Source organism: Neoarius graeffei, chromosome 9 (genome assembly GCF_027579695.1).
Source record: "Neoarius graeffei isolate fNeoGra1 chromosome 9, fNeoGra1.pri, whole genome shotgun sequence".
NCBI classification, from domain to species: domain Eukaryota; kingdom Metazoa; phylum Chordata; class Actinopteri; order Siluriformes; family Ariidae; genus Neoarius; species Neoarius graeffei.
In genome coordinates this window covers 16,512,558-16,536,768 of record NC_083577.1, presented here as the reverse complement: position 1 = coordinate 16,536,768, position 24,211 = coordinate 16,512,558, and the positions used below count along the sequence as shown (strand labels likewise).

Below are 24,211 nucleotides of genomic sequence, written 5' to 3'. Positions count from 1 at the left end.
TAGAAACTTATAGCTGTCAGTCCGCTTCACCTCAGTCCCCCTGGTGGTGGGAGGCTGCAGGAGGGGGGGCTCTCCCCCTAAAGTCTATTATGAGTTCTTTTGTTTTGTCTATGTTAAGGACAAGATCATTGTCCTCTCCATAGACAGTGATTTTGTGAACCAAGTTTCTGTATGACAACTCATCCCTCCTCTGATGAGGCCAGCGATGGTTGTGTCGTCCGCATACTTGATGACACTATTGTCCTGGGTGGATGCCCAGTCATGTGTGTCCAGTGCGAAGAGTTTGGGGCTGAGGCAGCAGCCCTGCGGCATCCCTGTGCTAACTGTGAGCTCAGCAGAGACCTTCTTTCCCATCCTCACCACCTGTGGCCTGTCAATGAGGAAGTCCAGGATCCAATTACAGGTGACTGTTGGTACTCCCAGGTTTGCCAGCTTAGTGGTCAGCTTCATCAGCCTGGTCATGTTAAAGACAGAACTGTAATCCAGGAACAATAGCCACATGTAGAGTGTCCAGGTGTTGCAGGATGTAGCGAAGTGCCAGTGCCACCGCATCGTCCACTGATCTGTTCGTGCAGTAGGCAAACTGAAGAGTGTCCACTATGTCTGGAATCACAGAGTTTGTCACATTCCTCTTGTGGTGTTTTCCCTATAGCAACTCTCAAGTCTCTGGGTGTATATCCTCTTGGCAGCCTTGATGGATTTTTGAAGCTCATACCGAGCATGCTTGTACCCTGTGATGTCTCCTGACTTAAAAGCCATGCACTGGTTCCTGATTTTGATGCACACATCCACGTTGAACCAGGGCTTCTGATTGGGAAACACATGAATACTCCGGGAAGGGATGCAGATGGAAGTGCACCAGTCAATGTATCTGCTGATAGTATCTGTGTATTCATGTACATTGTCTGTGGCTTCCTTAAAAATGTTCATATCTGTGGCCTCCAAGGAATAAAAGTCAAGTCAAGTTTATTTGTATAGCGCTTTTAACAATAAACATTGTCACAAAGCAGCTTTACAGAATTTGAATGACCTTAAAATATGAGCTAATTTTATCCCTAATCTATGCCCAATGAGCATGCCTATGGCGGCAGTGGCAAGGAAAAACTCCCTCAGATGACATGAGGAAGAAACCTCGAGAGGAACCAGACTCAAAAGGGAACCCATCCTCATTTGGGCAACAACAGACAACATGACTATAATATTAACAGTCCTAACATAAAGTCAGCTTTGTTGATGCTATAAACCCCCCAAACTGTTCACGACAACCGTAGTCCCAAAGTCAGCAAGTCAACTGCAGTCCTAAAGTCAGCAAGTCAACTGCAGTCCCCAGCCACAAAAGCACCACTGCAAGAGTCCAGAGCGTCCCCCAGGCGCGACCCCCAACTGTCCACATGGGGCTGCCCTCCACAGGAGTGATGCGATGAGACTCCAACCAGACACAGGACACCAGGATGGATCAGGCAGGTCCAAGGAGCAGAAGAGGTCAGCATCTTGATCCCAGAACCGACATGTAACTCAGAAGGACAGATTTGGGGGGGAGAGAAAAAAAAACACAGGTTGTTAGGTATGCCCAAAGTCACCTGAATAAGTAGGAACAGTATACATATTGCACCGAGTACAAGCAGGGACTCCGGCAACTAACTATGACCACATAACTAAAAGGGGAGAGCCAGAAGGTAACACAGGCATGAGGGAGCCCCGGGACATAAAGCAGCCAGGCACTACACCATCAACAAACTTGAGTGAGCAAGCGAGTGGGGGACTGACAGCATCCATACATCCCAGTTTACCAAAACACTCTATGTCTGAGGACCCTCTAGATCTACACCTTTACCTCATAAACACCATTAACAAAAGACTTGACTAAACAGATATGTTTTCAGCCTAGACTTAAACACTGAGACTGTGTCTGATTCCCAAATACTACTTGGAAGGCTGTTCCATAACTGTGGGGCTTTGTAAGAAAAGGCTCTGCCCCCTGATGTAGCCTTCACTATACAAGGTACCAGCAGATAGCCTGCACCTTTTGATCTAAGTAGGCATGGCAGGTCATAGAGGAGCAGAAGTTCACTCAGGTACTGTGGTGCAAGACTATTCAGTGCTTTAAAGGTCAACAGTAGTATTTTATAATCAATACGAAATTTGATTGGGAGCCAATGCAGCGTGGATAAGACGGGGGTGATGTGGTCATATTTTCTAGTTCTAGTAAGAACTCTTGCTGCTGCATTTTGAACTAACTGGAGTTTGTTTATGCACTTATTGGAACATCCAGACAGTAAGGCATTACAATAATCCAACCTAGAGGTAACAAAAGCATGAACTATTTTTTCTGTGTCATGTAGTGACATTAAATTGTTTATCTTAGCAATATTTCTGAGATGAAAGAAAGCTATCTGGGTAATGTTATCAATGTGAATTTCAAATGAAAGACTGGGGTCAATAATCACTCTGAGGTCTTTTACTGCTGCACATGAAGAAACAGAAAGGCCATCCAGAGTTACTGTGTAATCAGAAAACTTACTTCTAGCTGCATGTGGTCCTAGTACAAGTACTTCAGTCTTATCAGAGTTAAGCAGAAGGAAGTTAATAAGCATCCAGTGTCTAATGTCCTTTACACATTCCTCAATTCTATTAAGCTGGTGTTTCTCATCAGGTTTTGAAGAAACATACAACTGTGTGTCATCAGCATAACAGTGGAAACTAATACAATGTTTACGAATAATATCACCCAGAGGTAACATATATAAAGAAAAAAGCCGGTGGACCTAAGACAGAACCTTGTGGAACACCAAACTTTACCTCAGTATGTAGTGAAAGTTCATTATGTCTACCTATTGAAACTATTCTTTAAATTCGTTTCTTAAGACAAGGATTTTTTAAGATGTTACCTTGACAGTTTCGGTGATAAACTTCCGCCTTCTTCAAAACAGTCACCAGATGTCAAGTGGTGACATGCCTTATCAGCTGATGTTACTCTAAGGAGGCATGAACGTCCCCCCCAATTTGACAGGTAGTTCACGCCTCCTGCTGTCAGGTCGCTCCTCCAGGACGGCGCTCCAGGTGTGTGACAGCGCGTACGCTCCCTCATCCCGGTTCATCGTTCTCTGCGCACGCTTTCGTATACAATTCATGGATCATCTAAACTCCATAGACAAGACAGGCAACATCAAATTCACACACGAAGAGGAAACGGACAAGACAATAGCATTTCTGGACCTAAAAATACACCACACAGAAGAAGGGAACATTAAAATCACAACATACAGAAAGCCTACACATACCGACCAATATCTACTCTGGACACCTGAACATCCCATCGCACACAAAATGTCAGTAATCAGAACACTATACGACCGAACACAGAACATCACAGAGGAGAAAGACAGACAGGAGGAGGACCAACACATCCAACAGGCATTAAAAAACTGCCAATATCCACCGTGGGCAATTCGAAAAGGGAAATTACAGACACAAACAAAGGAAAAAAACAAACCGAGGCTTTGTCACACTACCATACATAAAAGGAGTTACAGAACGCATCCAACGATCCATGAAGAAATACCACATCAACACCCCGGTCAAACCATACAAAAACCTCCGACAGCTGCTAGTTCACCCCAAAGATAAAATACAACTGGACAATAAATGCAACGTCATATATGAAATCCCTTGCCGTTCATGTAATAAAGTTTATATTGGCGAAACGGGCAGATGCTTCCATACTCGCAAAAAAGAACACCAAATAGAATGTGAAAAAGAAACAACAAAAAGACTCACAAGATCCGAAAAAGAAAAAGCACACCAAGAAAACTTAAAATCAGCCATTTCAGACCACTGTAAACGGCAAAATCATATAATGAATTGGGAAGAGGCCAGAGTCATTCGCGCTGAAGAAAATAGATTCCAGCGTTGGATTTTAGAGCCAGTGGAGATACGAAAGCGTGCGCAGAGAACGATGAACCGGGATGAGGGAGCGTACGCGCTGTCACACACCTGGAGCGCCGTCCTGGAGGAGCGACCTGACAACAGGAGGCGTGAACTACCTGTCAAATTGGGCGGGACATTCATGCCTCCTTAGAGTAACATCAGCTGATGAGGCACGTCACCACTCGACATCTGGTGACTGTTTTGAAGAAGGCGGAAGTTTATCGCCGAAACTGTCAAGGTAACATCTTTAAAAAATCCTTGTCTTAAGAAACGAATTTAAAGAATAGTTTACCTCAGTATGTCTAGAAATATCATCATTTACATCAACATACCGATAGCAATCAGTTAAATAAGACCTGAGCCAGGAGAGGGCTGTTCCCTTAACTCCCACAACATTTTCCAGTCTATCCAGAAGAATGGAATGATCAATTGTATCAAATGCTGCACTAAGGTCAAGCAACACAAGCAGCGAGACACAGCCCTGATCAGATGCCAACAGTAGGTCATTTACTACTTTAACCAGAGCTGCCTCTGTGCTATGATGAGGTCTAAATCCTGACTGATACATTTCATGGATGTTATTCCTATGTAAATATGAGCGTAACTGCTGTGCCACAGCTTTTTCAAGGATCTTGGAGATAAAGTGGAAGTTTGATATTGGCCAATAATTGGACAGCTGACAGGGATCAAGGTCAGCTTTTTTAATCAGGAGTTTGATAACTGCTAGTTTAAAGGATTTGGGTACATAGCCAATCCTAAGAGAATAATTTATTATTTTTAGAAGCGGTTCAATTACTTCAGGTATTATCTGTTTGAATAGACATATAGGTAAGGGATCGAGTGCACAAGTTGAGGCTTTTGATGCTGAGATTAATGAAAGTAATTCAATTTCTTTTAGGGGAGTAAAACATTCTAATTGATGATCTGATACAGTTATATTGTTAACTACAGGGTCACCTACATTGTCTGACCTTAGATTAGTAGTTTGAATTTTTTGTCGGGTATTTTCAATTTTGTCATTAAAAAAATTCATGAAATCGTTGCTACTACATACTACAGGTGTGCATGTGTCTATAGTGGACTTATTCCTGGTTAATTTTGCTACAGTATTAAATAGGAATCTAGGATTATTTTCCTAGATTCCTAGAGCCATAAGGAAAAGTTCCTTATGGCTCTTCGAGATCAACAACTGTCATCTCTTCTTTAGTTTGAGTGTCTTGCATCACTCAATATAGCCTATCCTTATATTTCCACAAAAATATGGAAAGGAAAGCACAGCATTAGGTTTGAGTTTCTGGCTATCAATCACTTTCACTTGGTCAAATGTGTGCCTCAGAGGCTCATCACACATTTGCTCCACTGTGATTTCCCACAGAGAGAGGAGGGGCTCTCCCCACTCTGTGTCATCAAGACATGGAGCTGATTCAGACAGCCCTGGGACCACCTCCTCAGCTAATGTTGCAGCGGGATTCCCCCATGACATACTACTGCCGGACTCCCCTCCAACTAACTGTTTTAACGTTTTAATCCCTGGCCAATCTGTTCCCAGGATAAGTGAATGGGTGAGACTCGGGATAACCGCCACCTCCACACTATGCTTTTCTCCCTGGAAATGAATAGTGATGGGCATTACCGGATATTTGTGAGCATCCCCGTGTACACACCTCACCTTCACCAATCATGCTTTTCCCAGTGCCTCGCATTGAATCAGGCTTTGATACATGGAGGTCTGATTACAACCAGAATCCACCAAAACCTGATGTGTACTCCCTTAAATACTCGCAGAGATTTGGTACATTCCTGCTGTATCTGGGGAAGCCTGCGCCACATCAATACCAAACAGAATCCTTCCCTTTTGCACAATTGCTGATCTCGGGAAATCCCCACCTTCCTGCTGCACTTGCAGACCTGCCCAGACTTTCTCCCAGTTTTGGTGGACATGGACAGGTTCACCTGTGGTCAAGGTCAAGGCTTTTTGTATTTGTCATTTCAATCACATGCAGTTGGTACAATACACAGTTAAAACTAACTAAACGTTTCTCCAGGACCATGGTGCTACATTAAAAATCACAGGACTACAATCTATAATACAACAAAGTGCCAGAGTGCAACAAGTGCAACACTGCAGACAATAAACTATACAAACAACTTAAAGTGCAGACACAACATAAAGTCCAGAGTTGAGTGGGTATATTGAGGTAGTATATGAGAAGGGAATAAATAAATGTAAACTTTGTGTGTATTGTAAAGTAATAGTGCATTATTGTCCACTGTGCAAAGATTACAGTGAGTGGTGTGTTCAACAGACCATGAGTATCAGTCTAGTTCCTCAGAGTTGAGAAGTCTTATGGCATGAGGAATTGAGGTAGTACAACCCTGATTCCAAAAAAGTTGGGACAAAGTACAAATTGTAAATAAAAACGGAATGCAATGATGTGGAAGTTTCAAAATTCCATATTTTATTCAGAATAGAACATAGATGACATATCAAATGTTTAAACTGAGAAAATGTATCATTTAAAGAGAAAAATTAGGTGATTTTAAATTTCATGACAACAACACATCTCAAAAAAGTTGGGACAAGGCCATGTTTACCACTGTGAGACATCCCCTTTTCTCTTTACGACAGTCTGTAAATGTCTGGGGACTGAGGAGACAAGTTGCTCAAGTTTAGGGATAGGAATGTTAACCCATTCTTGTCTAATGTAGAATTCTAGTTGCTCAACTGTCTTAGGTCTTTTTTGTCGTATCTTCCGTTTTATGATGCGCCAAATGTTTTCTATAGGTGAAAGATCTGGACTGCAGGCTGGCCAGTTCAGTACCCGGACCCTTCTTCTACGCAGCCATGATGCTGTAATTGATGCAGTATGTGGTTTGGCATTGTCATGTTGGAAAATGCAAGGTCTTCTCTGAAAGAGACATCGTCTGGATGGGAGCATATGTTGCTCTAGAACCTGGATATACCTTTCAGCATTGATGGTGTCTTTCCAGATGTGTAAGCTGCCCATGCCACACGCACTAATGCAACCCCATACCATCAGAGATGCAGGCTTCTGAACTGAATGCTGATACCAACTCGGGTCGTCCTTCTCCTCTTTAGTCCGAATGACACGGTGTCCCTGATTTCCATAAAGAACTTCAAATTTTGATTCGTCTGACCACAGAACAGTTTTCCACTTTGCCACAGTCCATTTTAAATGAACCTTGGCCCAGAGAAGACGTCTGCGCTTCTGGATCATGTTTAGATACGGCTTATTCTTTGAACTATAGAGTTTTAGCTGGCAACGGCGGATGGCACGATGAATTGTGTTCACAGATAATGTTCTCTGGAAATATTCCTGAGCCCATTGTGATTTCTAATACAGAAGGATGCCTGTATGTGATGCAGTGCCATCTAAGGGCCTGAAGATCACGGGCACCCAGTATGGTTTTCCGGCCTTGACCCTTATGCACAGAGATTCTTCCAGATTCTCTGAATCTTTTGATGATATTATGCACTGTAGATGATATGTTCAAACTCTTTGCAATTTTACACTGTCAAACTCTTTTCTGATATTGCTCCACTGTTTGTCGGTGCAGAATTAGGGGGATTGGTGATCCTCTTCCCATCTTCACTTCTGAGAGCTACTGCCACTCCAAGATGCTCTTTTTATACCCAGTCATGTTAATGACCTATTGCCAATTGACCTAATGAGTTGCAATGTGGTCCTCCAGCTGTTCCTTTTTTGTACCTTTAACTTTTCCAGCCTCTTATTGGCCCTGTCCCAACTTTTTTGAGATGTGTTGCTGTCATGAAATTTCAATTGAGCCAATATTTGGCATGAAATTTCAAAATGTCTCACTTTCGACATTTGATATGTTGTCTATGTTCTATTGTGAATACAATATCAGTTTTTGAGATTTGTAAATTATTGCATTCCATTTTTATTTACAATTTGTACTTTGTCCCAACTTTTTTGGAATCGGGGTTGTATATGAAATAGAAAAAAAATAAATGTAAACCTTGTGTGTGTAAAAGACATTGTAAAGTAATAGTGCATTATTGTCCACTCTGCAAAGATTGCAGTGTGAGTGGTGTGTTCAACAGTCCATGTGTATCAGTTCAGTCCCTTAAAGATGAGAAGTCTGATGGCATGTGGGAAGAAACTGTTAGAGTCTGGCTGTAAAGGCCTGAATGCTTCGGTACCTTTTTCGAGATGGCAGGAGGGTGAAGAGATTGTGCGAGGGGTGTGTGGGGTCGGCCACAATGCTAGTAGCTTTCCGGATGCAGCATGTGGTGTAAATGTCCGTGAAGGAGGGAAGAGAGATTCCAATGACGTCCTCAGCCGTCCTCACTATCTGCTGTAGAGTCTTGCAATCTGAGACAGTGCAGTTCCCAATCCAGACCATGATGCAGCTGCTCAGAATGCTCTCAATAGTCCCTCTGTAGAATATTGTGAGGATGGGTGATGGGAGATGGGTTTTCCTCAGCCTCCATAGGAAGTAGAGATGCTGCTGGGCTTTCTTGGCTATGGAGCTGGTGTTGAAGGACCAGGTGAGGTTCATGCCAGATGAACACCAAGGAATTTGGTGCTTTTGACATTCTACACAAGTGAACCATTGATGTACAGTGGAGAGTGGTCACTCCTTGTTCTTTTGAAGTCAACAACCATCTCTTTTGTTTTGTCCATGTTCAGAGACAGGTTTTTGACTCTGCACCAGTCCGAGGTTAGCAGCAACACAGACATGGGAAGAAAAAGGGATGAGGAGACACGAGGATGGACATGAATGCAGGGAGCAGGTATCGGGGGAACTAGCCCCCTTCTCTGTGGGACTGGTTTAGGGGAGGGGTGAGGAGAGGGAGAAAGTGAAAGTGAGAAAGAAAGGAAGAGAAGCTGCAGGAGCACCTGCTCCCAGAAATGCCATCAGGTGATCCTCTGCCAGCCGGACTACCTCCTCCAGTGACGCCACATGGTGACACCAGACCCATGCCAAAGTCCCGCTTGGCAGTTGGGCGACAAACTGCTCCAGTGCCACTCGATCTATGCATTGCATAGATCTCAGCATCCACTGAGATCACATAGACCTCAGCATCGCGTTCCCCAGTCAGCATCCACTGACAGCAGGTGTCTTGGAACCATTGGGCGAAGGCAAATGGATGGCTGGTCTCGCTGTAGGTCAGAGCGTGGAAATGCTGGTGATGTTCCTCTGGTGCATGGCGCACCCACTGCAGTATAGCCCACTTCAGGGCTGAGTACTCTAGCATGCTGATGACAGGGAGCCGCGAGCTGGGCCTCCCCCAACAGCAGCAGCAGAAGGTGGGCTGCCCACTGTGAGGTTGGCCAAGAGCATTCCTCCGTGACACACTTAAACAGCTCAATGAATACTTCTGGGTCATCCTGTGGCCCCATTTTGACCAGCTGGATGGAGAAGTTGGCCACAGGAGTGACCGCCGGAGTACCTGCTGATTGACCCAAGCTCCGGATCACCTGCCGCTTCTCAGCCTGGGCCTTGAGCAGGGCCTGGAAGTGCTTTTCCTGATCCAAGGACTGCTCGACGAGGAACTAATGCTGGCTCTGGAGGTTGCTGGGAAGGGTCTGGAGGAGCTCTCTGGCTGGTCTGGACTCCATGGCAGCATTGTTCCTCAATCCCAAGTTTTGGCACCAATGTGACAACTTTCTGGGGTTTGGTATACAGAAGAACTGGGAGCAGGCTTCAGAACAGGCATGTTTATTTTTTCACTTTTCTGTGCAATTACCAAGGCACACACAGACATCACACTCACTGGGGAACACAGCTCTCTCTCTCTCATTACTGGCTCTCTGCAAGATGCCCATTAATAGACAGCCAGTAATTAGACATGGGTGTAACTTGTGACATGTTACCTGCTGGTTCAACCTGACTCCTCACCGTTCACTGCCAACACTCAACCACACCCTTGCTGCCACATAGTCAAATACAAAGCTTACCCGGCAACATGGCCTTATAAACAAATCCGCAGTAATGATGATGTCATGTGAAAGGCCCCGATAGAACTTTTTTCATGGATTGTGTTATGATTTCTCTTTCTGTGTAGTTTTATTATGGCGCCGCAGACGGTTGCCTCGGTACTTTGCTCTCTCGTACTTTCTATGTTTTTGTGTATTTGTTATGTTTCTTGCACTGCTTCTCTGGTCACATACTCCAGAGAAGAACTTATAAACATTGGAATAACCACCAGTAAAGTTTTTTTCATCCGCTTTCATTGATCTGGAAAGTTTTCCAGAGCTACTTGTTGGAGGAGCAGCAGCTCTCTATGGATTACGCTGAGGACGCCGGAGACACTGGGGGAAGCGAGCCGGTGTGCTCGTCAGGCTGAGGCAGCGGGGGTTTCGCACTGTGCTCCCGTCTATTCACCTGGCTAACGTCCACTCTCTGGCCAATAAGATGGACGAACTGCTGCTCCTCAACACAATCAACATGGATTTTAACAGATCTCCTGCCTTGTGCTTCACTGAAACCTGGCTCAGTCAGCATATCCCGGACTCTTCTCTCCACCTGCCTGGATTTCACCTGCACCAAGTGGACCGCGAAACGGAGCTTACGGGGAAAATGAGGGGAGACAGAATCTGCTTTTACATTAATGAAGGTTGGTGTACTGATGTCACAGTTCTAAACAAATCATGCAATCCTCATCTGGAGTCATTATTCATAAACTGCAAACCGTTTTATGCTCCGCGAGAGTTTTCCTCGTTTATTCTGTTTGGAGTTTACATCCCCCTCAGGCGTGTATTAATGAGGCGTTACAACACCTGGCTGACCAGATAAACAACGTGGAGAAAAAACACCCGGACTCTTTGCTCATTGTTTTGGGGGACTTTAACAGAACAAACCTCAGCCACGAACTGCCAAAATATAAACCGTACATTAAGTGTCCCACCAGGGACTCTAACACTCTGGACCATTGTTACACTGTTTTAAAAAACTCATACCACTCTGTCCCCCGTGCAGCCTTGGGACTATCTGATCACTGTATGATTCATCTTATCCCATCCTACAGGCAGAAGCTGAAAGCTGCTAAGCCTGTAGTTAAGACAGTGAGGAGATGGTCCAATGAGGCCAAAGTGGAACTACAAGCCTACTTTGACTGCACTGATTGGAGTGTTTTTGAGGCTGCAGCCTCAGACCTGAATGAACTGACTGATACTGTGACATCTTACATCAGTTTTTGTGAGGATATGTGTGTGCCTACCAAAACCTTCCGCATATACAACAACAATAAACCCTGGTTCACTGCAAAACTCAGGCAACTTCGACAGAACAAAGAAGAGGCCTACAAAAGTGGAGACAGAGTTCTGTATAATCAGACCAGAAACACACTGACAATGGAGGTGAAAGCAGCTAAGAGGAGCTATGCTGATAAGATTAAAAACAGCCTTTCAGCAAACGATCCGACGTCAGTGTGGAGAGGCCTGCAGAACATTACTGACTATAGGAGACCATCCCCCAACACTGCAGTGAACCATCAACTGGCTGACGAGCTGAATGTGTTTTACTGCAGATTCGACACATTCATACCTCTCCCCCTTCAGTCATTAAAGACCCATTTACACCCCCTACCATTCTGCCACCCCCCGTCTCTGACCCCCCACCAGCACTCAAGATCTGTGAAGAGGATGTCTGTCAGCGTTTCTGCAGACAGAAGATCAGGAAGGCACCTGGCCCAGATGGTGTGTCACCCTCTTGTCTGAAGGTCTGTGCTGACCAGCTGGCTCCCATCTTCACCCAGATCTTTAATAGATCCCTGGAGCTGTGTGAAGTCCCCTCATGCTTCAAACGCTCCACAATAATCCCGGTTCCTAAGAAAACCAATATCACAGGACTGAATGACTACAGGCCTGTTGCCCTCACATCTGTAGTCATGAAGTCCTTCGAGAGACTGGTGTTGTCCTTCAGGTATGACATCACAGACCCCCTGCTGGACCCCCTGCAGTTTGCCTACCGGGCAAACAGGTCAGTGGATGATGCAATAAATATGGGTCTACACTACATCCTACAACACCTCAATACTGCAGGGACGTACGCCAGGATCCTGTTCGTGGACTTCAGTTCGGCATTCAACACCATTGTTCCAGACATCCTCCACACCATGCTCACCCAGCTCACTGTGCCCTCTTCCACCTGTCAGTGGATTACAAACTTCCTGACTGACAGGAAGCAGCAGGTGAGGATGGGGAGCATCATATCCAGCACTCGGACTATCAGCACTGGCGCCCCCCAAGGGTGTGTGCTCTCCCCACTGCTCTTCTCCCTTTATACCAACGACTGCACCTCAAGAGACCCATCTGTTAAACTCCTGAAATTTGCAGATGATACAACGGTCATCAGCCTCATCCGAAATGGTGATGAGTCTGCATACAGACGGGAGGTTGAACGGCTGGTCTGTTGGTGCGGTCAGAACAATCTGGAGCTGAACACGCTCAAAACTGTGGAGATGACAGTGGACTTTAGGAGGAGCCCCCCCCACTCTGCTGCCCATCACCATCACCAACAACATTGTGACTGCTGTTGAAAGCTTCAGGTTTCTGGGTTCCACAATCTCTCGGGACTTGAAGTGGGAGACCAACACAGTCACTATCATCAAAAAGGCTCAGCAGAGGTTGTACTTTCTGCGCCAGCTCAGGAAGCTCAACCTGCCTAAGGAGCTGCTGACACAATTCTACTCTGCCATCATTCAGTCTGTTCTTTGCTCTTCCATCACTGTTTGGTTTGGATCGGTCACCAAACAGGAGAAGAGCAGACTGCAACGGACAATAAGGTCTGCAGAGAAAATTATTGGTGTCAACCTGCCCTCCATCCAAGACCTGTACCTGTCCAGAGTCAGGAAACGGGCAGGTAACATCTCTGCGGACCCATCACACCCTGGTCACAAACTGTTTAAACTTCTCCCCTCAGGGAGGTGATATAGATCACTGTATGCAAAAACAACCAGACACAAGAATAGTTTCTTCCCTCAGGCTGTCTCTGTGATGAACAGCTAAAATCCAGATTCATATATCAGTAATATCACTTGCAAAATATCTGCACACTCATACTGTCATTCTGTGCTCACTGTTACTTGTATTATATTTATACTTATTTATATTTACTATTTCATCTTTGCACTATGCACCATATTGCACCAAAAGGGAAAATCCTTTCTGTGATGAACAGCTAAAATCCAGATTCATATATCAGTAATATCACTTGTAAAATATCTGCACACTCATACCGTCATTCTGTGCACACTGTATAGCAGAGGTGGGACAAAGTCACTAATGTGCAAGTCACAAGTAAGTCTCAAGTCCTACCACTCAAGTCCGAGTCAAGTCACAAGTCAAGGCACTTTTGACCAAGTCCAAGTCCTACCCAAGCCAAGCCAAGTCGAGTCCAAGTCTCATTTTTTTCCAAGTCCCTAACAAGTCACCATTTATTCTACAGGCAATCAACACATTTTTGATCACAAATGTATTACCTCTCCACACTGCAGTGTATGTCCTCCTTTTCCAGTCACCTTGGATAAAAATGTCTGCTAAATGTAATGTCAGTGATTCATAGAGTCAGCACAAGTAACTATAGTACACCCATTCTTTTCCATTTTAAAATGTTTTAGAGCTTGTGCCCCAAGACAATCAAAGAATCTCAGAGGAGACAATGATTAGTTAGTTAACGTTAGTAAAGCATCCTAAATTTTCAGTGAGTTTAGTTTGAGTGAGTCAGTGTACATCTGAGGCTAAGGGTGTGAGAATGAGTGAAAGTATGACCATTTCCTTAAATTTTTTATTGGAAAATTAGTGAGAAATTAAAACAAAATTCTAAACAAAACTAGTACTGGTACTGTGTAACAAAAATCTTTTCATTTCATTCATGTCATTTTTCACATAAAAATGCTTTTCATGTGCATTTTAAGACATGAAACTCAAAGTCCAAGCTAACAGATGATCTGTGTACTTTTAGAATCAAAGAATGGTTTTCCTTCTGAAGTTAGGCACTGTCCCAACATACAACATGACATGCCTTTAACACAATACAACGTGACTTGAGTACGTTTGTGTGTGTGAGAGAGACCAACTAACTGACAAAAAATTCCGGAAATATCTGTTCTCCACTACTGAGAGAGGGATGTTGCATCCAATGACCAAATCTGTTAGTATTGAATTTGTGATGGCTTTTTGTTGTGGGTGGGTAGCATTAGTACAATGCTACCCACCCACAACAAAAAGCCATCACAAATTCAATGTGTATCTTTTGCAGTAAGGAATCCAGAAATGGACGGCTGCTCTGTCTCACTTGGGATGATCTTGTTCTTCAGATATTCTGCAAATCTAAACAAGGAAAAAAAAATGTAAAATTAGTAGGCCTACTTGTTTTCTGTTTTTAATCATGTAGACATTAACATGTTTTTATCATTTTCAATATCAAAGTCTGAGTTCATTTAATCTGAACATATTTGTTTATACACAGTATAATGTTTAATACAAGCCAGCCAGGATGTTCCCTTAAGCAGTTTAGCTAGACCACGATGCATTCACTAAACACTCGCTAAAATACCGGTAGCCTCAGTAAACACAGAACGTTGTGACGATGTAGCCAGAATCAGAGTCCTCTAGGGCTCTGGCCAGAATGTGAGAATGAAGCCCTGGCAACATTCTAGAGAGCCGTATAATAAAGTAGAATAAACAGTTGTTGTGAATTTCAGAATGTTCAGCGGAATCCTCCAGATCCAAGTTGCGTGCTTTTGGCGAATTTGGTTTCTCGCCAGAGACTAATAAATGCACTGGTAAAGCCACGCTATGTAGAGGCATTGTGTGCCCTGTCGTTTGGGTAAGACTGTGGGATAATGCTTCGCGTCGGAGTAGGCTACACTCCAATCTGTCGGGATGTACTGCGCTATAAAACGTCAGCTGAGCTTACATTTTACATAGCCCAAATGGCCCATTATTCACATTGCCTACATGACACCAGAGAGAGGAAGAGAATAGAATTGAACGTCTCTGATGACACACATCGCACAGCGTCCACGACTTGGTGCAGTACGTAGCAAACAGTTAAACGCCTGGTTTAACTTGCATTGCTAGTCATCTCGTCTCAGTGGTTTAAATGCCTTTCATGACAAGCACTGACTTTCCCATTGCAAAGAGCGAACTTCTGTTTTACATACTTAGTTTGCAGCCTGGGTAACTGTATTTGATTCACGTTTTATCCTTTGCTGTCCGGTTCTTATCATAAGTCTGTGTCGTTCTGACCAGAGCCTTTATAACAATCTTGTAAATGTTCTCTGCTCTGACCAAATCACCACCTTCTGGCTATGCCTTCCCAATGTGTGTTAACTGGTAGCCTAGTCCACATAATCTAACACTAGACTGAACACAAAAGCAATCCAATAAAAAAATCTACTTCACTATTTTATATTCAGCAAAGCAAAACAAATCCTTGACAGCATTAATACATTAACACATTCCACTTCTAGCCACCAACTAGCCTGTACAGATTCTTGCGAGCTGTAGCCTAGCTTTGTTACTTACTTTTCCTTATGCAGCCTCAGGTGACGAACGAAGTTTGATGTGGTTGACTGGCTGTCCGAAATTGTGGCTCCACATGTTCTGCACGTAGCAATGCGTTTGCCATCTGTATTGGAGTATTCTTTAAATCCAAAGGAAATTACGCAGGGAATCATGTTTTTATCCATCCGTTCATCATTCAGCATCATCAATGTTCAGCGTCCTCGTTGCCCATCACCGTTTGGTTTTTCATTTGAACCAGTTGAAGTGCTTGAGTGACACCTAGTGCTAGTAGATTGAGCTGCCGTAGCCTAGGACAAGGAGCTACACCGCATTCAAATAATAACGAGTGTACTTGGATTCAAAATCGAGGTGGGGAAAAAAAAGAATATTTATACCTGATACGCCAAGTCATTGCAAGCTAAAACTGTCAAGTCCAAGTCAAGTCTCGAGTCAACAGTGTGCAAGTCCGAGTCGAGTTGCAAGTCATTCCTCATCTAGGGATTTCAAGTCTCAAGTCATCAAAATGGTGACTCGAGTCTGACTCGAGTCCAAGTCACATGACTCGAGTCCACATGTCTGACAAATGTTACCCATAAAGGACAGGAAACATCTTATTATAAATTTATTTCAAAGTGACACAGAGTGACATTTCAATTTGATCAATTACGTACGTATTTCTTCATATGTTGTAACCTCTATCCCTCTTTTATGTGTGCTGCGCTTTCTCCAGCTCCTCAATTTGAAACCAATGGTTTAGAACGTGTGAACATTCCACACACATAACCATGTCAAACACTTGACTGGTGTCCGTTATTAGCAACACTTTAATCTAGCAAACTGTATATGGCGCTCGCTCATTAAAAACTTCAATCCTAAAGCATTTATGGGTTATATTGCTGCTTACCTCCTTCTCCAAAGGGGGGTTCAGTGGTTTGGTAGGGCGGAGGTCCCCCTGAGGCTGAATCTGTGCATACCCAGATAGCAGAGGGACGTTGAAACGGCACTGATTCTTGGTCAGAATGGTCGGTTTCCGTCGTAAGTCAGAAAATCAAGGCTGAAACGGCGCCGTGAAACGTCGATTTCTCCGCCGTCGGAGAAGGTCGATTTATCACTGTTGAATCACCGTGGGTAAAGGTTGATCTGTCGACCGTCAGAGAAGGTCGAATATACGATGTTGAACCATCGTCACTTTTGCCGGCCAGTTTTCAACATTGGTAGGATGAGCAACTAATTGTTCAGAATATAAATTGCCACTGTTTGTCTTATCCTGCTTACACATAGATACGAGTAAATGATATAAGTGATAATGATAAGTAAATGATAAAAAGAACAAAAACCAGTTTACTTTCTTAACTCAGCAATGGATTTGACCTATCTTTGAAAGTTTTTTTGCAAATAACTTAACATTTCCAAGATGATCATAAATTAATTATAATTTATAATTATAATTATAATTTATAATTATAATTATTTAATTCATAATGTCCCATAATGCAGTGCGATTACCACTGCTGTTTACTGGATGACGTCATTTTCGTTATATACCTGGGTGCACGTGAAACTCCCACCACTCGGTTGGATCGCGACTCTCTTGTGGATCGGCCTGCTGTTACGCTTGGACCATTGAAACAACATTGAGAAAAACACTGGACCACGCTACATTTTCATTCATCCCTGGACATCTGGTACGTACCATTATTCAGTCACTATTAATAAAGGGAATTTCGAATACAATTTCAAGCAGTTTAAGAAGTTATGATGAACTTCAGTCATATCACGCGTTGGAGAAATTTCCCTCAACTAGTATCCATTTGAAACAACAACAATGCAGATGCATTATTCAATCGAAAAACGAGTCGAAGTACTTGTCTTGTTGGAGTGAAAACTTAGCGTTGGAGTGAAAACTTAGCGTTTAAATCGAGCATGTAGGCCTAGGTCGCATGTCGTTTTGAGCTGACCTGTTTTGTGTAGCCATGGGTCGCGCCTCGCGGCCATGAACTTTAAAGATTATCCAGGCTACCAACGCTTCTGTAGTGACCACTTTGTTTGAGGTACCACGAACGAAATTGCTTATATTCCCTCAACTAATACAATAAACATGCAGATGCATTGTTTAGTCGAAAACTAGTCAAAGTAGTTGTCTTGATGGAGTGAAAACAAAGCATTTCAATCGAGTATATAGGCCGTGGTTATAACCGGTAGCTCTATACCCGGCTTGAGGGGGTTGGGCTTTGTAACGCTATGGGTCGCAGCCATTAGAACAGGACTCCAGACATTGTTAAAACATTGTTGGTATTAAAACAGAACTTTCTATAAAACAATTGTTTGAACTGTGTGTGTGTGTGCGCGTCCATTTGAAACAATAAACATGCAGATGCATTATTCAATCGAAAAACGAGTCGAAGTAGTTGTCTTGTTGGAGTGAAAACTTAGCGTTGGTGTGAAAACTTAGCGTTTAAATCAAGCATGTAGGCCTAGGTCGCATGTCATTTTGAGCTGACCTGTTCTTTTGTGTAGCCATGGGTCGCGCCTCGCGGCCATGAACTTTAAAGATTATCCAGCTACCAACGCTTCTGTAGTGACCACTTTGTTTGAGGTACCACGAACGAAATTGCTTATATTCCCTCAACTAATACAATAAACATGCAGATGCATTGTTTAGTCGAAAACTAGTCAAAGTAGTTGTCTTGATGGAGTGAAAACAAAGCATTTCAATCGAGTATATAGGCCGTGGTTATAACCGGTAGCTATACCCGGTTTGAGGGGGCTGGGCTTTGTAAAGCTGTAGGCCTATACTGCCCTACAAAGCCAAAAGACCTTAACTCATCAGACTCATTACAGGCTTCTGCCTTGGTTTTCCCTTTGCTTTTGGAAGTTACGGTAAAAACGACGTCTTATTGTTACCAGAAAAAAACAGAAATGACTCGAAATAATTCATCACATGATACAACTGATGTCCTCTGTTCCAAAAATGGCAATAACTCATGTTGACCTTAAGTGATATTAAGGTCTTTTGGCTTTGTAGGGCAGTATGGGTTGCAGCCATTAGAACATGACTCCAGACATTGTTAAAACATTGTTGGTATTAAAACAGAACTTTCTATAAAACAATTGTTTGAACTGTGTGTGTGTGCGCGCGCGTAAGGTTATTTCAAATGTAATGACGTAAATGTTGTTGTCTTTGTTCCCCCCATGTTTACCTCAATGGAACCTGAAGACCACTACCCCGTCATTCCCTCAAAAGGTACTGCAGACATTTATTTCTTTAGGGGAGAGAACATGGCTTCTTATTGGTCAAAAAGAAGACGTGTTGTGACAGCTACTGAAATGTCAGAAAGGCAGATTCTGTCCGATTTTGAGTCAGCTCTGGGTAATCCTGCTGCTCAAGTCTCTCCTTCAATTGCATCACCCAGGCCTGCATCATCAATGGGTTTAGATGAGGATGGTGGGGATTCTGTTGAGTTGGGAGGGTGCAGTGATGCAGAGTCTGACAGCAGTAGCATGTCTTCAGAGGGTGACAGTGACAGTCATATTGATGGTGACTCTTTTGAAGAGTCAGGGCTTCACCAAAAATTAAAACACTGGGCTGCATCATTCTCTGTGCCTTTGATTGCCATTACTGCTCTGTTGACCATTTTGAGAACAAGCCACCCTGAACTGCCCAAGGATGCTAGGACCTTATTGGGCACTAAGCCTGCAGTACCATTACAGACCGTAGGTAATGGGGAATACTTCCATTTTGGCTTGGCAAAGGGAATTTTGTCCAAATTAAGCACCATCCATTTACCAGATGTTATTCAAACAATAAGAGTTCAATTTAACATCGATGGTCTCCCTATTTTCAAAAGCACCAGGCTTCAGTTTTGGCCTATTTTGGCACTGATTGATTGCGATTACACCAGAACACCGTTTTTAGTTGGCATCTTTTGTGGCCCTGGAAAACCCTCCAATGTGTTTGATTATCTGACGCAGTTTGTTAAAGACCTCTCTGATCTGCTTTGCAATGGGGTAACATTTGGAGGTAGAAAGCTGAGGGTGGCCATTTCATCCTTCATTTGTGATGCTCCTGCTCGAGCATTTGTAAAACAAATTAAATGCCATAATGGGTACTCCGGATGCGATAAATGCCATCAGACTGGTATTTGGCAGAAAAAAATGGCGTATCCTGAGACTGATGTTAGGCTAAGGTCAGACGAGGAGTTTGAAAATATGGTAGATGAGGACCACCACATCAACAGAAGTCCTCTGACGGGTCTGGTGAAAATGGTGTCTGCCTTCCCAATAGATTATATGCATTTATGTTGCCTTGGCGTTATGAAAAAGTTGATACATTTTTGGATGAGGGGGAAAAACTCTACAAGGCAGCCTACAAGAGCCATTAAAGCCATCTCCGAAAAGTTAATACAGCTTCGTCCCTATACTCCAGCTGAATTTGCACGGAAACCCCGTGAACTCGCCGAAACTGATAGGTGGAAAGCGGCAGAGCTGTGCCAATTTATGATTTACAGTGGGCCATTAGTTCTGAGGAACATTCTTCCACAAGATCTCTATGAAAACTTCATGTTGTTTTCTGTGGCCATGTTTTTGCTACTCACACCAAGCATTTCTGAAAGTATGGTTTGTTTTTCCGAAAAATTGTTAATGGCTTTTGTAAAGCATTTTGGAGAGGTGTATGGTAAAGACGAAATTGTGTTTAGCGTACATCAAACAATACATCTGACACATGAGTACCGCCAGTATGGTTCCCTAGACAACATCTCATCCTTTCCTTACGAGAATTATTTGGGTAAACTAAAAACAATGCTACGCAAGCCATCGCAACCTTTACAACAGGTTGTCAAACGCCTTTCAGAGGAGCCAGTTTGTTTATTTCCACCACCACCTACACAACCACAGTTGTTACACCCACACCAGGAGGGCCCATTACCCCAACACTTAAGTTCTGGCCAGCAATTTAAAAAAGTGCATTTCAATGATTTCTGTTTTTCTTCAAAGCAGGGCGATGATTGCCTAGTGATTAAAAATGAAATTGTAATGGTGAAAAACATAATTAAACATGGTGACTCTGTCTTTGTGGTTTACATGAAATTCAAGAGGAGGGAGTGATATTTCCACTATCCTTGCCCCTCCACAAGCATTGGCTGCTACAGAGTATTTGGCATAGACAGCTGCCTTAACGTTGACCGGCTTGAGGTTGTCCAGGGCAAATGTGTGTTGTTCCCAGATGGAGAGACCTTTGTGGCAATCCCTCTTCGTCACCATTCGTAAACCTATATGGGAAGAAAAAAACAAAACAAAAAAACCACACACACACACACACACACACAAAGAAACACATCTTTACTTATGCATTAGAAGGAATCTGGACAGTTGGAGTACTCCAGCTGGATGGCAGGCACTAACTATCCATTCCATGGAGTACTTTTTTTATTTTTTTTATTATAGATGGCACAGATTTGGAAAGTTGTGGAATTCCAAGACCGGAGTGCAGCAGTTGTGTCGTCCAGCTGGGTGGTAGATGTTGACGGAGAAGTGGGATGCTACTGGCCACCCTTTGGCGGAAACAAAGCTGTGAAGGCCGCCATGAACTGCACCCCCCCCGGGACAAGGATGGCGATTCCATCAAAAAATAAGGGTGCTGGCAACCTGTGGTGAGCTGCATAGCTACTTCATTAAACCAATGACAATACTTCAATACTGCATTAAGCCAATTTCATTAAGACTGCCTTCCCTTTCAGGCAACTTTGCCAAAGCAAGACGTTACCTGACCCGATCGCTTGAGGAAGGCTGCCTTACAGCAGACCTGCAATCGGATGATGGTGAGATGGGGCCAAGGAAAAGACGGTAAAAGTGTTTTCTTTTTTAAATCACAACTTGCAGTTATAAGTTCAATTACGGTTTCGTTTGTGTTTTGAGCTGTGTCAGTAAGGTCCTGGGTTTATTTTAAAGACCAAACAAAAGGTATTTGGAGGAGGACAGCGAGGAGGAGGCAGGACCAAGCCGTAGGGGGAGGAGGCCACCATCTTTTGATGCCACTCAGCTGGACAGCGAGTGGCAATTCCCCTCCCTTAATGAAGGTGACTATCTGTACCACTTGTTGTTGTTGTTGTTCTACTAAAGACCTAGAAGTTGTCTGAAATAATAATGCTTTCATTTCCGTCTTCAGACACCCAGCCAGGCCTGTTTCTTCACAGCCAGCCATTAACTCATGGTAACTATGCATTTCCTTTATTTATGCCAGAAATTAAAATACCAATGAGTAAGTGAAGATATGTTTTGATCAACTGACTGCTTACTATTTTTCAGATTCACCGTCGTCAGAAACCCCGCCAGGCCCTTTCCTTCACAGCCAGCTACTAACCCATGGTAACTATGCATTGCCTTGATTTATGCCATAAACGACTAAAAAAACAAAACAACAAACAAATATCTGTGTAGATGCGTTTTGATCAACTGACTATACAATTTTTCAGATTCACCCCAGCCACGTCACCGCTTCCATGGTAAGTCAAAGAGGAAATCAATCAATCAACATGAAAATTGTGAATTTAGAACAGAAATTAAATTAAGGCGCACCTTGAAGTGAACTAAATTGTACTGTCTGATATTTCAGCCACACCTCTGCCATTGCAACAGGGGAACAATCAGTTGCTGCGTGGTGAGTCCACAACTGTAATCACTGGTCATAAATTACCAGCAATGTGAAATAAAAGTCCTAATGTTTGGTGTTACTTAACAGACATGGGCATCAGCACCGTCATTGCTCTCCTTGGCCAGCTGAGGGAGGAAAACTGACTGCTTACTATTTTTCAGATTCACCGTCTTCAGAAACCCCGCCAGGCCCTTTCCTTCACAGCCAGCCACTAACCCATGGTAACTATGCATTGCCTTTATTTATGCCAAAAACGACAAAAAAACAAAACGACAAACAAATATCTATGTAGATGCATTTTGATCAACTGACTATACAATTTCAGATTCACCCCAGCCACGTCACCGCTTCCATGGTAAGTCAAAGAGGAAATCAATCAATCAACATGAAAATTGTGAATTTAGAACAGAAATTAAATTAAGGCGCACCTTGAAGTGAACTAAATTGTACTGTCTGATATTTCAGCCACACCTCTGCCATCGCAACAGGGGAACAATCAGTTGCTGCGTGGTGAGTCATCAACTGTAATCACTGTTCAAAAATGACCAGCAATATGAAATAAAAGTCCTAATGTTTGGTGTTACTTAACAGACATGGGCATCAGCACAGTCATCGCTCTCCTTGGCCAGCTGAGGGAGGAAAACAGGGAGCTGAAGGGGGAAGTAGGAAGGCTGGCGCAAGAGGTCAGGGCCCTAAGGAGAGAGATGGGGAGACAAGACACACCCCAGACATCGCCCCTAATCAAGCTCCCACTCTCCACCATGGAGGAGTTTTTGGCAGCAGAGGCCCTGGTGAAGGAAGATGCCAAACAAAAGCAGCTAATGGTACTTATTGAGTCTTACCTTTCCTTTCCAGTCATCTGCAACACCTGCAAAAAGAAACACAAATACTTAATATCATTGTGAATCAATGAAACAATGATAAACACTGAATACTTTCTCATTATTGTCTTCATGCTACATTTTATTCTATCAGGTGTCTACCTTAGCCCTTTGTGGAGGAACCGACGTAGGGGTCACAGTGAGGCGGATGCTGCGTAGCCTCCTGGTCAACAGCTTGGCCAGCCAATTTAACTGAGCTGGAAAGGGGGGAAAAAACTGCGTTTAAGGACACCAAGATCCATGATGTCCTGTTTGGTAGGTTATGCATGTGCACAAAGCTGTAAAAGAGGGTAAAATAGTAAGCTGTCGCAAGTACTTGCACACTACTTCTAAACGTTCTTTGATAACTCCTTCACTAACTGTAACATTACGATTATAACGACAATGACAAACATATTGTGAAAGATGCAAAGGATTAAAAAGGATTAAGAAACTCACCAGGCGCCTTACTCAGAAAAAGCAGGTGTGCAGGCAAGTCCAGGGAGGCTGACTGAGTGACGAACGGTCCGGTAGTGGCATTTCTATTTCCGCTTTGTGTCAATGGGGAAATTAAAATGTTTTTTTTTAATCCCGTTTAAATTGTCACAAGATTCACATCTATGGTTTCTGATTTTTACATATATTTTCTGTACTAGTACCATTACTTGCCACCTACCACTAGAGTGTGACATGCATAGTCTTAACAACTCAAACTTTAACAATTATCACCATGCAAAGTCTCAATGTTGTTTTGTTCTTTTTCTTTCAGATGCTCTACAAAAGCAGCTGCCAGGGAGCACACACGCTACTTTTAGTGACGCAATCAAGAAGTGGCTTAAGTATGCGCCAGAGAGAGGGAGGGATGAGGAGACGTGACGTAGGGTGGCATTTAGAAACCCATAGCCTACTGCTGACTTTCTTTATCAATGCTGCATCAAATTAATTTTGGTTATGTTTTTCTGTTTCCATGTACAGGTGTCTGCGCCGCAGGAGGAATATAGGCCACAATTATAAATTATAAATAAATCATAAAATGTTTCTAAGAACTTGTTCAAGTGTGTTCTGTTCCTTATAAATGTTAAAAGTTATGCCTCATTAGATAGCTTGACAAACATTAGGAGAGGTGCATTGTTGCATGCATTTTTATATCCTGTTGTACATAAAACAGGACGTAGCCTATGCACATTGATATAAATTAAGTTTCACTTTCATGGTTGAAGTATGCATGTGTGTGTTCATCCTAGGCAAGACCCCCGATGCTTTATTGTTAG

General features: G+C 43.2%; 1 protein-coding gene across 6 annotated transcripts in view; it reads left to right on the top strand.

Annotated features, from left to right (window-relative positions):
- The window catches only part of LOC132891481 (uncharacterized), a 32,125-nt gene extending 8,139 nt beyond the window's left edge, over positions 1-23,986 (top strand). Inside the window, exons 1-16 of one of the 6 annotated variants that reach the window (XM_060929092.1) lie at positions 14,149-17,113; positions 18,646-18,672; positions 20,874-21,079; positions 21,167-21,272; positions 21,378-21,505; positions 21,595-21,639; positions 21,735-21,794; positions 21,902-21,931; positions 22,042-22,086; positions 22,242-22,301; positions 22,406-22,435; positions 22,546-22,590; positions 22,672-22,904; positions 23,056-23,216; positions 23,710-23,817; positions 23,916-23,986. In XM_060929092.1, the coding sequence (XP_060785075.1) occupies positions 21,253-21,272; positions 21,378-21,505; positions 21,595-21,639; positions 21,735-21,794; positions 21,902-21,931; positions 22,042-22,086; positions 22,242-22,301; positions 22,406-22,435; positions 22,546-22,590; positions 22,672-22,904; positions 23,056-23,157 (798 nt within the window). In that variant the 5' untranslated portion in view covers positions 14,149-17,113; positions 18,646-18,672; positions 20,874-21,079; positions 21,167-21,252 and the 3' untranslated portion in view covers positions 23,158-23,216; positions 23,710-23,817; positions 23,916-23,986. The other 5 variants (XM_060929091.1, XM_060929093.1, XM_060929094.1 and 2 more) reach the window with 5 other exon arrangements.
- Positions 23,987-24,211: the final 225 nt, after the last annotated feature.